The following is a 13978-nucleotide window of genomic DNA, read 5'->3' as shown; positions in this document are numbered from 1 at the left end:
ATTTGTTCTTTTGTGGGTGACTTCTGAGGCTGTCCTGCCTTCGTAACTGGATTCAAATACTGAACTGTTTATCCTTCAGAAGGGTTGTATTAATTTATTGGGTTGGGGGGCAGAGGAAAGGAGAAGAGAGGCGTTCATCAGTGTGATGTTCAAGGAACTGAACCGCCCTCCACCTAAAACCTGAGGATCAGACCTGAAAACTGATCCCGGGGAGTCACGCCTCTCTCCTTCCTCCATATGCTTGAACCTCCTTATTTTGAAGGTTGTGCATGTTTCCTAAACATTGGCAGTCATGTAATAGTAGCCCGTTACCCCAGTGACCATTTGAACTTGACTTTGAGGTTTTTTTACCTTCACTGATCAAAATACAAAGAAAGATACAGGAAGAAGTGAAAGCAAATAAAATAACATCTAACTCAAGATGTTAGAAAAACAAAATAAACCAAATTTTAAAAAGAATGAATTCATAGATAGGAGCAGAAATTAATGATTTGGAAAAGAGTAGAATAATAAAACCAAAATCTGTCCTTTATACATGTAAATATGGACATTAGGCCATCTCAAGAAAATAGAAAAACAGCAGAAATATACAAAATTAAGAAATTATAAGGGAGGAACAAACTGAAGAAATTTAGACAGTTACATAAGATAGTGCTTTGTTCAACTCTTTGAATAAATTTGAAATGAAACCTGAAGGAGACAGTTGACAAAGACTCAAAAGCAACCAAACTCAGTTTCACAAATAATCATCCAAAATCTATAAGGTCCTGGTTACTGCACTTGAGGCTGCTTTGTGGCAGTGACAACCTTTTCACTCACATCTATGTAAGAGATGAACGGGCTGCAGGGAAGAACCAAGCCTTGTGAAGGGGACAAGCATTTAGTGGGTGACTGGTCCCCCTGGGCTCATCTGCACCCTCTCCTTCGCCCCTCTGGGTCAGGGCAGGTCAGATCTGAGGACAGGCAGCCAGAGGGGCTTAAGGCTCCTTTGTTTCAGATCCAGACAGTGATTTCACTAATTATAAGAGAAAGGTCCCCATGGCACTGATGAAGTGCGAGACTTCACCCCTTTGCTCTCCTGCCTGTGGGGAATATCCAGAGCCTGCCTTTTCTTTCTCTTTTCTCAATGTTCAAGTGAACAGAATTCAATCTAATGAGCTCCAGCTATCCAGACGGGAGACAGGACCCAGCGTGCTCTCCTGGCTGTCCCTTGGGCCTCCTGTCAAAGACATGCTAGAATTTACAGACATGTGTCAAGCGTTGCTATTTAGGGCAAAACCTTTGCTTCCAACAAAGGTTGGAAGGTTGATAGCGAAATAGTGCAGTTATGGATCAAACTCTGTTCCTTGACTAAATGTCCTATTTCTAAAAAATAAGAGTAGCAGTTGGTGTGGGTTTTTTAACAGCTCTGTGGAGTTATTTTAGCAAGAGATCGTGAACAGACTTTATGTCCTCAAAGCTCTGCTTCATGATCAAGTCAGATCAGATTCAGTCTGTTAACTCGAAAGGAGAGAAGATAGGAAATGTATTTTAATGTATTAATTAATATAAAACGATTTTAATGTGTTAATATAAAACGCATTAAGTGAAGTATGAGGTGTTCTTGCATTTCATATTACAGTGTTTATCTGAAGGTAAGCTAATCACGTTTCCAGTTCAGTCATTTCTTTATATCCAACGGATTGTTTTGGAAATTTTAGAAGAACCATAACTCCCATGTGCTTTGTGAATCCAGGTAAAGCAATACAATTCATAGGTACCAATCAGTAACCACCAATCATTATCACATCCATCAGGGGAGAGAATTTATCTGTATTCAACTCACAGCTTTATTGAACCCTGACAAAGATTTGTATGAGGTTCTATAAGGGATACAATGATTAAAAAAAAAAGTCAGCTGCAGAAACTAAAGTCCAGTGGGGAGAGAAGTTCTGGAGAAGTAGTTTAGACCAACATGATTACTACTTCCTGAAGAAGGGACAGAGTGGATGGAGGCTGAGATAGAGTGATCTTCTTAGCTGGAAGATGTGTGTGTGTTTAAATATAAGTCAAGTCTTCGTGGATAATCAAGAGCAAACCAAATTTGTTAAAACCATAGATTGCTGATGTTGCTCTTTAGCCCACCAACAAGGAATGTGGATGCCATGTCCAGGGGCCAAAGTGGCCTGACCCACATGCTTATGAATGGCTCATGCTTTCATTTGGCAGGAATATAACCAAAATGAAAATTGCTTGGTTTGAAGTATGCGCTATATCCAGAAATGAATGCAGGGCTCTGATGTAAGCAAGTGTATCATTTCTGCTTATTTGGTAATAAGGAACAGAATGTGTCTGTGTGTCTGTAGATTCATTATCCTTTTCGTTCTAACTTTCTTCTTTTACCCAGCTCTGGCTCCGTTCTTTTTTTATTAATAGTAGAATTTTGTGTTGTAAATACTACGTAATTTCACAAACACAGCAATTTTATAACTTTACAAATACATCATCTGACTTCAGAGAATTTCTTATCCTAATTTCAGGCTGTCACAGACTGTAGGTGGCAAGTGTTGTTGACTATCCACATCTTTTCCAGGCCCTGGAGGATCGTCCAAGCTCACTCCTTGTTGACCAGGGAGACAGTAGCAGCCCTTCCTTCAACCCCTCGGACAATTCCCTTCTCTCCTCCTCCTCACCCATCGATGAGATGGAAGAAAGGAAATCCAGCTCCTTAAAGAGAAGGCAGTAAGACAGAAGTGTTTTCATTCTCCATTGTCTGGGTTCCCTCTTGTCTTTGTCACCTTCAGAAACATGACCGGGATTCATCTCTGAACTAGCACAGTGGGATCTGCAAGGTCTCTCACTGAGTAAATTGTCCCTATGTGTGTAGGCCCTTGGGGCCTCAGGCGGGCACAGTTTCTCTTGTCTTACTTGTATATTATACTTTATAAGAGTGACACTAGACAAAAGTGTCTTCCGTCGGTTTGGTAAGGGACCCTACACTTCTTATCATATATCTAGTTGTAAAAGAAGAAGAAGGTAACCTAAAATTAGAACCAGTCTCAGAAACTTGAATGTATTTTGAATGTGCCTTGGTGGTAGTGTTTCTTTGTTTTTTATGGTAAAGGAGTCCTGAACATTGTACAGAAGGGTTAAAGTTGTCTTTGGCAAAGAGGCAAACTTGTAAGCCACATGAGGGCAGAGACTGGTTTTATGCAGTGTCTTGACCCAGTAGCCCAGGTGCTGGGCACGAGGGAGGTGCCAGAGTGATGCTGGTTGACTGAATGAACAGGTGAATGGCCCTTTGCAGAGCTGTTGAGGTCGTTTGCTACACTGATCAAGTGATTATCTGATTATCTTCTATTACCTGAGTGGCCTTAAATAGTTACAAAACTTTACAAATACTTACGAGTGATGTAATCAGATCCAAAGCTTTAAACATCTGATTGAAAATTGTTCTTGTATATCCAATGAAACTTAAAATGACTTCATATTTTTTTTTAAGCCACTTCCTTTAATGCCATGGGCTTTATAAGAAAATGTCTAAGCTTCTCTTTCTTGGCCAGAATCCAGTAGGGTGAGTTCACCATGATTGCACTCATGCACATGTGCCTAAGCGTTTCAACCTCCAGAGCTCTCATAGGTCATCCACTTAAACCTGTAAGTTATTTGGATTGTTCAAGAATTTAAAGGCCCAGTTGTACAATTTGATAGATTACTATCCTGTCAGGATAGACTCCTTTTACCCTGACAGAAGCAAAGGTACAAAAGAATTCATCTAGAAAACAAAGAGTTTGGATTATAACCACTGCTTTTTCTCTCTTCTCAGCTATGTTTTGCAAGAATTAGTGGAGACAGAACGTGACTATGTACGAGACCTTGGCTATGTGGTTGAGGTGTGTATTTTCAGAGATTTATTAACCTAGTATTATCCCTAAGAGTTGTCCAAAGAAGTATCACTTTAGACCAGGGGTCCTCAAACTTCTTAAACAGGGGGCCAGTTTGCTGTCCCTCAGACCATTGGAGGGCCGGACTGCGGGCCCAGGACGAGTCGGCTGCTAAGTGGGACAGGCAACAGCGGCAAAAAATACCCGGCAGGCTGTAGTTTGAGGATGCCTGCAGACATTTTAACAGTGATTCCCTCTCCAAAGCTTTGTAAACATTTTTGACAAAAAAACAAAAACTAACAAAGTCTTTCTGAAAAATAATTTAGCCAGATATCTTAACCGCCTGTACCAGTTGCAAATGCTGCTTTTTTGCATAGTACCATATCTTGACATGATCTTTTTTTAACAATTAAGTTTTTAAACAAATATATGCAATTATTAATTAGATGAGAGTCTTGCTTCGATTTCATAAGGGTGGGTATTAGTACAGAAAGGAAAACATTGTTGACTGAAAGAGTTCAGTGTAACTCAGCGTGAATTCACTTCCTTCCTGAATCTACCCAAGTTCAGGGGTGATCTACGGCTATGCCAAGGCAAGTGCTTCCAGTGTTACCGCTTACCGTATGTCACCATTTTCACTGACCAAAAGTTGCTGGGTACTGTGTAGCCTTAGGAAAACAACTGCCTTTGTACAAGGTCAAGAGCCATCTCTAGGCAAACCCTGCCAATAAGTTCACGGCACAGTCATATTAATAAACTCAACTCATCAAAAAGCTGTTTTTATAACATAAAAGTTCATTGTTTATTCTTTCAGCTTTGCAAATACAGAGGGTGCCCAAGGAATATATGCACATTTTAAGAAAGAAAAAAACTATTCAAATGGTAATACTCAATATATATTGATAACATTTGGTATCTCGTATATTGTAGGGTATATCTCTCACAATTGCAGAAGTCAAATGTGAACTTAAGTATTACAATTTTAAAACAATTCTTTCCTCTCTTAAAATGTGTCTACATTTTTGGTACCATTTGTATATAAAGGACAATACTTTTAGGGTGCATATCCCATTAAAAGTCATAGCTATTAACATTACAGTTAACTGTGTGACATAAAAAATTTAACATACATCATTAACAATAAGTCACTTGAATAGTTAAGAGATTCTTGAATAAATAGAAGTTATAAACCACATTTTAACAACATATTTAATCAACTTTTTTTAAAAAATCAATTTATAAGAATGTTGTTAAATTTTTTGGCAGCTTTTGGCCGGGTTTGAACCCCCCACCTCCGGCATATGGGGCTGGCGCCCTACCCTTTTGAGCCACAAGCACTGCCCAGAATGTTGTTAAATTCTTATTTAACAGTTTGTATAGTTCCAGCTACTCAGGAGGCTGAGGTGAGAGGATCACCTGAGCCCAGGAGCTCAAGGTTGCAGTGAGCTATGGTCATGCCACTGCACTCTAGACTGGGCAACAGAGTGAGACCCTTCCTCCAAAATATTAATCCAAAAAGAAAAGGAAATTTTTCTCTCTATATGACATATGGGCTAAAAACAGAGGAAATATGATTCTGACCAAATATCTATTATTTTCAAGCTTTTAAGATTATTTTAATGAAACCATTTATATATATTTAAACTTCAGCCCCTTAAAAGAAGTTTGGTCTGTGAATATCAAACAGTTCAGAGACTCACAGCAGTGAATGTAGTAGTGTATTTCAAGGATCCGTTTAGCATGTTCTCCATGTTAGGGTTTCCTGTTTTTAAATAGGGTCTTGGTTACAGGGAGTCTCTGTGTTTGTTTTGTCCTTTGTGACTATTAACCAGTGAGCCACTACTTAACTCAAACACATTCCATGAAATAAGCTGAATTTTAAACATTCGATCATAGGGCTACATGGCACTTATGAAAGAAGATGGAGTTCCGGACGACATGAAAGGGAAAGACAAGATTGTGTTCGGCAACATCCATCAGATTTATGACTGGCACAGAGAGTACGTAACACGTCATGCTGGGTACACAGAGCTTCAGCGCGTGCTGGACCACGCCAGGCCAGCCCGCTCTAAGGGAGGTTTATTTTCCTGGTATTACCTGTGTAGCCTCCTGGAGGGAGCTGATGCAAAGGAAATGCTAACGTACTGAGGAGCTCTGTGGTAGCAGTTCAGTGCACAGGGAAGAGTGGCTTCCATGTGTCGATCCATGCCAAGAGGGCATAGGGAGAGAGTGGTGTCTGGGAGTGCCCATCCCAACTGCAGGGCCTGGTCCTGACCTTGAGCCATTTGGCTCCTTTGTGCACCCGTTCCTCATCTGCACAGCTGCATCATAACGATACCCACCTCATGAGGGGTTTGAGTAGAACAACTGAGTTAATACTTGAAAAGCACTTAGAACGTCTGCATAGAGTAAGCCTCAGTAAGTGTTTCTGATTAGGACTACACCCATCTTTAGCATAAATACAAGTTACCATGAAAGGATTTCTAAGACATTCCTATGTCTATCTCAGTTTTAATGGAAAAAGTAAACGTGATTGCCCTTGAAATTCAAATTTGATCACAGTACCTTGCCCACACCTGTCCTAATGATGATGAGACCCTCCTACATGGAGGCTGATGCCATAGCAGCTTACCTCAGATGCTGGAGCTTGTCACCACAAACCCGTCTCTTTGGACTACCTTGCTTGTAATTTTAAAAATCTTTCATCATCTGAGGACTGCTTAGAGCAGCCAGGGGTATCACAGTGAAGTGTTGAGCTGCACTGCCTGCCTCCTACTCCTGTCCTGATACATGTCACTGCTCCCTCCACCTGGAGCCCGCCATTATCACCTCCAAAGCCCTGCCCTCGCCCTACAGCTCAGTTCAGTGGCCCTGCCCTCTCCCTCATGTCCAGCTCCATTAGGCCTGGACATTCCAGTCAGACATGTCCTCCTAAAGCAGATATGACCATGTTCTTTAAACTATAAAATGCTATACAAAAGTGAGGAGGAATTCCTGTAGCATGGATAAAGTAGTGTGTTGTTATTCTGTATTTCTCTCTCCAGTAGAATGTAAAATCTTTGAATCCAGGTACGGTCTTTATTTTCATATCCCCCATAATGTCTAATTTAGTTGGACTCACAGATAAATGACTGGTCAGCTTTAGAAACTGTAATCCAGTTTATAAAGAAACCAATTTAAAAAGGGATTTTGGTACCGTTGTTCAGACTTCCACTCCCAGGGCTGGCTTTTAAGGCTATGAAGGGAAGGGGGAAATGACACAATTTTCCAGGACAAACAGAGACATTGCATCCAGAGACACCGTCTGCCACAGCATCTGCACACGTTCATTGACGTGGAGGTTTGCAGGTTAATAAATACCAAATATAAATATGGACTTGGCACCTATAGATCAGTGGCTAGGGCACCAGCCCCATACACCAGAGCTGGCAAGTTTGAATCCAACCCTAGCCTGCCAAACAACAATGACAACTATAGCCAAAAAAATAGCCAGGCGTTGTGGCGGGCACCTGTAGTCCCAGCTGCTTGGGAGGCTGAGACAAGAGAATTGCTTAAGCCCAAGAGTTTGAGGTTGCTGTGAGCTGTGATGCAACAGCACTCTACCCAGGGTGACATAGTGAGACTATGTCTCAAGAAAAACAAAAAATAAATATAAATATATGTAAGTAATGGTTCTGGTAGACAGCTGCAGCCCAAAAGAAACAAAGAGCAGTTCACTTCTGCTATTTTGTTACTATGATTGTATCTGACTTTAATCATAAAGGGAACTAATATCTATAACCTAGATGTTGATTTTGATAATATTTGAGGAAACACCATAAAGTTGGCATAGGTAACATATTCAGTATTTATATCTGTTAACCAATTTGAACCTCTAAAAATTACAGAATGAATGTGAAACTCAGGTGTGAAGACCAAATTTTCAGAAATAAAAAATGACAAAGTGTTTTGAAACTTTTAATTTTTACTCCATATTCATCCCAGGATATTGCCACTTGTGTCCTTGAACAAAATAAGACAAAACTGCTCTTTGTCCAAAAGCAGGAAAGGTTGTCAGTCGAGGGACGCTCCCGTCCTGCCTTTTCTTCCTTGCCTGTGTGTCCCTTTCTGCTTCTGTAGCTTAACCAATGTTTTCTGTGTTAATATTCTTTAAGCATATACTTTATACTTCTTCATTGCTCATGTCAAACTATTTTGAAACCATAAACCTAAATCTGATACTGGAAGGCCAGACTGGACATGGTTCTAATATTCCTTTTCTCATCAGCTTTTTTTTAGGAGAGCTAGAGAAGTGCCTTGAAGATCCGGAAAAACTAGGATCCCTTTTTGTTAAACATGTAAGTACAGAGGCACTGTTGATATTCTGAAGTTGTCATCTTTAGTCTTGGCTGTGTCTGATTAAAGGAGAACTCACTTAGACTTTACATGAACAGAGGTGTTAGGAATAAAATCACACTGTGCAGTGTTAGAGAGTTAGAATTAAAACCTGTCTATATAAAAATTATCTGCTTTCCCAGTCACTTGGCCTCAGCTGGCCACTTGGCTGACAATGCAGGTTGGGCATTGGGGGAAAGAGCAAACCCTGAGCTGCAACATTTGAGGGTATCTGTGGGCAGACAAGTATTTGGTGAAGGTGCACATACACCTGCAGTGGGTCTAACATACCCAAATAGATGGGCATATCTAAAATAAGTATATTAACATTTAAATTTTTTAGTTGGATTTTTTTAAGGAAAAAGTTACCTTTTTTTGAAAAAAGTGACAAGAGTTTTTTCATTTTGCAAATCTTGTTAATGTCTGACTTGATCAAAGGTAGCTGGATTTTCATGTCTGCTTCTGCATTCATTATGATTTTTTTGATTAAAGACTCAAAAAAATTCAGTCCTCACATACATATATATTTAGAAAAGGACAAGCATGTTAGTAACCTTTTCAGAGAATTTGAGATCGTTTTCTTAGCTACCCTATCAAAACTTGTCAAGTGATAATTTCTTGAAGGTTAGTTGCAACATGGAATCTGAAAACCTACCCATGAACATGTCCCCCACCGTGACACTGAATCCCCAAGTGTCTTATGTTCTCCGGCTCTCGTAGCCACGACAGTCTTGTGCCATCAAGCATCAGTCAGTGGACATCAGTTCACTTAGGCAGATCCTTAACAAAAGTTGACATAATTCATTATCATCACCATTCATCTCTTCAAAAACATTTTTATGTATTATCAAGTTCACAGTAGCAAATAACATGTTTCCTAAAATTTTTTTCTTGAAAGCTGGAATTGTCATCATTAATTAATACTGCCAGATCTTTGCCTTGAAATGGCTGGCTGGTTTTGTTCATGTTCAAGAAAATGTCAGATTCCCAGGCATAATAATTAGAGTTTGTTTCCATCATCCTTTCAGGTGAAAATGGTGGTCCGTAAAAAAAAAATACTTAGTTCTGCTCACAACTTGATCATACATTCAGCAGAACTATTCTGTGGGCTTCCATCACATTACAAGAATGTTGAAAAAGTGTTTATTTGAGTTGTGGTTGACTTTTTTAAAAATGACTAAATGAATAATTTTTATGAATGATGAACACATGCTGGGGTGCCAGCAGTTTCACCTGCCTTTGGTTTAGGACATCAGTCACTACAGATGTTGGCACAGTGAAGAAGGCAGACGACATCTTAGTGCTGTTTTGAAAATAGTTCTGATCTTAATGGAGCCACTGAAAGTCCTCAAGAGACCCCCAGGGGTCTACATACCACACTTTGGGGATCACTGGATTTAAGGGAAGGCTTACTGTCTACTTTACCCCCATCCCTTCAGGATTCGAGATGAATGAGCTTTTCCTTGTCTACTAAAACCAACTAAGCTTACTGGGACTGTTGGTAGCATTTGGTGGGATGGGAGTGATTCTTCGTTTAGTATTGAGCCGTGTATTCTTCTGCTGCCTCTGGTACTTGCTGCATTTAGTACTGAATGCAGGGTTTTGGGTATGTGAGAGAGAAATAATAATGACTGTTTTGGAGCCACAGAGCAGAAGGCTGATGTACATCATAAATCAAGAGTGTGCCCCTCAGAGGTTTAGCCACTGTAGCTTGGTTTTAAGAAAATCCAATTCCCTTTATGTGCTGAAAATGTGTTTGTGCTCTTACCTTCAAGTTGAACTTCCAATTGTTTTAACCCAACTGTTTGCCTTTTTTTATTCCTAGGAGAGAAGGTTGCACATGTACATAGTTTATTGTCAAAATAAACCAAAGTCGGAGCACATTGTCTCAGAATACATTGATACCTTTTTTGAGGTAAGACCAAGATAGGAGCAAAGTATTTCTTAATCTTTTGTTTCAGGTGATTTCCAAAAATTAAGTCTCCCAGGAGACTAAATAATCCTCAGAAAATTAGCCTGACTGATAAGGATGCTGAACCTTTATTACTTTCCTGAAAATGAGAGAAATGGGAATGAATTCAGTCTTGCTTGTACCCCTGGCATTCAGAAGACTGGAGCAGTTGTTAAAAAGAAAGGTTTCTGGGGTAGCGCCTGTGGCTCAAAGGAGTAGGGCGCCGGCCCCATATACCAGAGGTGGTGGGTTCAAACCCGGCCCTGGCCAAAAACTGCAAAAATAAATAAATAATAAAGGTTTCTGTCAGAATTAAACCTAAGTCTCATTACAAATTCAGGATAATTATTAATCTAAACTTTTAGCCTAAAAATAACATATGTTTGTATGAATAAAAGAAAGCAATTTTTAAAAAGCCCTGAAGCATGAATGACTGCTTTGAACAACTGCTCGGAAAAGTTAAAGTGTAAAACTGGGAAATTCTGAGGACACAGTAAAGCATTAGTTGGTTTTGCTGCAGAGCAGCCTTTTTTTTCTTACTAATTTTACTGACAATATTATAGTTAAGCTGTTCTGACACTTACAAGGGCTAAAAACATCGCCCTTTAATGAACTTCACATTAGATCTCTTTTTTCTTCTTTTAAAACCACAGGATTTAAAGCAGCGCCTTGGCCACAGGTTACAGCTCACAGACTTGTTGATCAAACCAGTACAGAGAATCATGAAATATCAGCTGTTACTGAAGGTGAGGAGATGAGAGGGACAGACGCCGGGTCAGGAGTTAGTTTGTGAGAGCACAGGGCACAGAGGGTGAGAAGGAAGGTGAGGGAGTCGTCTGTATGAAAATGTGATGTAGTCTCATTACTTCTGGTTTTAAATTTTTCAAGGGGAGAATTTTTTAAATTTAGTAAAATGCCTTATACTGTTTCTCCGTTTTCTTGTTTACATGAAGTTCTGAATCAAAATGTCAGTAAAAGTGAGCATGTTTTCCCTACCAGAGACCTTGGAATACTAAGAATTTTCTGCAGTTCTGTCAACTTTAAATATTTTCTAAGCTTCTTGGAGCCTTGATAAAATTAAATTTTTAATCCCCGCATATTCCTCTATTGTCTTAGTCCTAGCCCATGATTGATTTAAATTTTTAAGCACAGCTAAAGGCCGAGTCACACATTTTTCCATGATGAAAGTGAGTACTAAAAGGTATTGAGATTTAATCCTTAGCCTATGAAACCTAGTTTCCAGAGGAGAAGAGGGACAGGAGAGAGTTTGCTTGCCCTGGACTAGGCAGAAACTGTCACGTAGACCTGGCCTGACTTTCTGTACCACAGCTTGAGACCCACATAAAGGGACATCTGTTCATTGTGTTACTAAGAGAATAAAATGAGAAAATAGAGCTGAAGCCCCTAACCCAGTGCCTGGCCCAGCATGAGCAGTCACAAAGATCAGCAGCTATGACGGCATCACCATTACCACGTGCTCCTCTGCTTTTCCCTTGCAGGACTTCCTCAAGTATTCCAAAAAGGCCAGCCTGGACACATCGGAGTTAGAGGTACTTTGCATCACTGGCTGCGCCCACCCAATCCCTAACCCGCAAGTGTCTGCAAGCAAGGAGGTCTGGCCCTAAGAGGGGGTCTCTCCAGCAGCGTGTCTGCCTTGCCCTCTGCACTCCAGGGCTCTAGAGGGTGGGAGGGAAAGGAACAGGGAGGCACATCTGGTCTTCCTGGAGGAACTTGAACTCTCACTCTGCTCTCTCCCTGCCCACAGAGAGCCGTGGAGGTCATGTGCATCGTGCCCAGGCGATGCAACGACATGATGAACGTGGGGCGGCTTCAAGGATTTGATGTAATGTGGCTCTCACTCTCCCAGAGCGCCCTCTGCCTTCCATCTCTTTCTTTTGTCTTGATCATTTTCTCTCCGCATGTAGAAAGCTGACCCTTTTTGCTTGGTTTCTGCCTTATCTCACTTTACTTCTAACTGACTGATACTTCCTTTCAACTCTTTTATTTATGCATTTGACTTGCTGTGGGGGGACGTGGGGTGGAGGCTTCCTCTGCTCAGAGCCTCGTGGCAGAAACAAGTGGGACTGTGCTTTGTCTCTTGGGCCCTCTACTAACGTAACGGCTGAGTCTCCCCAGTATGTAAAACTGGGGTGGCTTTGGATATGTAATAGTAGGACCCAGGAGGCCCCCTACCCTCTGTCAACTCTGGAAGCTTGACTTTGCATCCCTGTGTCTCCTGTTAGTCTGACACGTTTTGTGTGGGTTGCCAGACTGCTCACATTACACATCACCTACTCTATATCCTAAAGGTGAATCCAAAACCAAAATCTCTTTTTTTTACTTGAGACAGAGTCTCACTCTGTCACCCTGAGTAGAGTACTATGGCTCCATAGCTCACACAACCTCAAAGTCTTGGGTTTGAGCAGTGCTCTTGCCTCAGCCTCCTGAGTAAATAGGACCACAGGCAATAGACTTCAGGACTATTAGACACTGGCTAATTTTTCTGGTTTTTTAGTAGAGATGGGGGGGTCTCACTCTTGCTCAGGCTGGTCTTAAACTCCTACACTCAAACAGTTCTCCCTCCTCTGGCTCCTAGGGTACTAGGATAACAGGCATGAGCCCCTGTGCCCGGCCCAGAACCAGAATTTCTTTTTTTCATTTGACTTTTGAGTAAGGAGATGAGAGCTTTTACTTTTCGTGCCTATTGATTAGCTAACGTTCTGGTGCTGTGGTTCTTATGCTGCCCCGTATGCAGAATCACCTGGACAGCTCCTGAAACACAGGCTCCCGTATATGCCTGATTTGTTCCTGCTGAGTGATGCCGTTGCCACTGATCCAGGGACCCCATCTTGAGAACGGCTGATGTCGTGTAAACTAGAAAGTTTTTAAATCCCAGCTTTAGTCTCTTGATGATAACTGAGGCCCAGAGGTTGATACGAATGTTGAAAAGAATTTTATGTCTATAATTGTTCTGTTTGAGACCAAGAACTCAGTACAATAAAAGAATAAAAAAATGTTGAGTTCTGTAAATTAAAAGAAAAAAACTACATCATTCTGTGGGAAGAAATGTCAGGAAACAAGAACGTAGGAAGCAATCTTTTCTTCTCTTCCTTTCCCCTCTTTTTCTTGTTTCAGGGTAAAATTGTTGCCCAGGGTAAACTGCTCTTACAGGACACGTTTCTGGTCACAGACCAGGATGCAGGGCTTCTGCCTCGTTGCAAAGAGAGGCGCATTTTCCTCTTTGAGCAAATTGTCATATTCAGTGAACCACTCGATAAAAAAAAGGGCTTCTCCATGCCGGGATTCCTGTTCAAGAACAGCATCAAGGTACTGCGTTTGCCTGTGTTCTCTCAGTGCTGGTGCCATCCCCGTCACACTGGCAGTCCCCTTTTTACGAAGGCATATACTGATGCTTGTTTTATTAAGGATTTAGACAATTTTCTAGTCCATTTCAGAAATTTTATTTATTTATTTATTTGAGACAGAATCTCCCTCTGTTGCCCTGTGTTGATGCTATGGCATTCTAGCTCACAGCAACCTCAAAGTCTTGGGCTCAGGTGATCCCCTTGCCTCAGCCTCCTGAGTTACTGGGACTACAGGTGCCCACCACCCTGCCCGACTAGTTTTCTGCTTTTAGTAGACACAGTGTTTCACTCTTACTCAGGCTGGACTCAAACTCCTGAGCTCAGGCGATCCACCTGAGTTTATACATCCATCACCTGAGCTTATACATCCATCACCTGAGCTTATACATCAATCACCTGAGTTTATACATCAATCACCTGAGTTT

General features: G+C 41.0%; 1 protein-coding gene across 1 annotated transcript in view; it reads left to right on the top strand.

Moving 5' to 3' along the window:
• TRIO (trio Rho guanine nucleotide exchange factor) overlaps positions 1-13978 on the top strand; it is a 235899-nt gene that overhangs the window by 195039 nt on the left and 26882 nt on the right. Inside the window, exons 37-45 of the mRNA XM_003789545.3 lie at positions 2573-2721; positions 3806-3872; positions 5760-5863; positions 8131-8200; positions 10063-10152; positions 10842-10934; positions 11688-11738; positions 11954-12031; positions 13324-13515. Coding sequence (XP_003789593.1) covers positions 2573-2721; positions 3806-3872; positions 5760-5863; positions 8131-8200; positions 10063-10152; positions 10842-10934; positions 11688-11738; positions 11954-12031; positions 13324-13515 — 894 coding nt within the window. The remainder of the gene's footprint in view (positions 1-2572; positions 2722-3805; positions 3873-5759; positions 5864-8130; positions 8201-10062; positions 10153-10841; positions 10935-11687; positions 11739-11953; positions 12032-13323; positions 13516-13978) is intronic.

The sequence above is a fragment of the Otolemur garnettii genome, unplaced genomic scaffold (assembly GCF_000181295.1).
Source record: "Otolemur garnettii isolate 467f Iridium unplaced genomic scaffold, OtoGar3 scaffold00033, whole genome shotgun sequence".
NCBI lineage: Eukaryota > Metazoa > Chordata > Mammalia > Primates > Galagidae > Otolemur > Otolemur garnettii.
The sequence above is the reverse complement of the archived record's forward strand: the minus strand, read 5'-3'. Positions and strand labels throughout refer to the sequence as shown.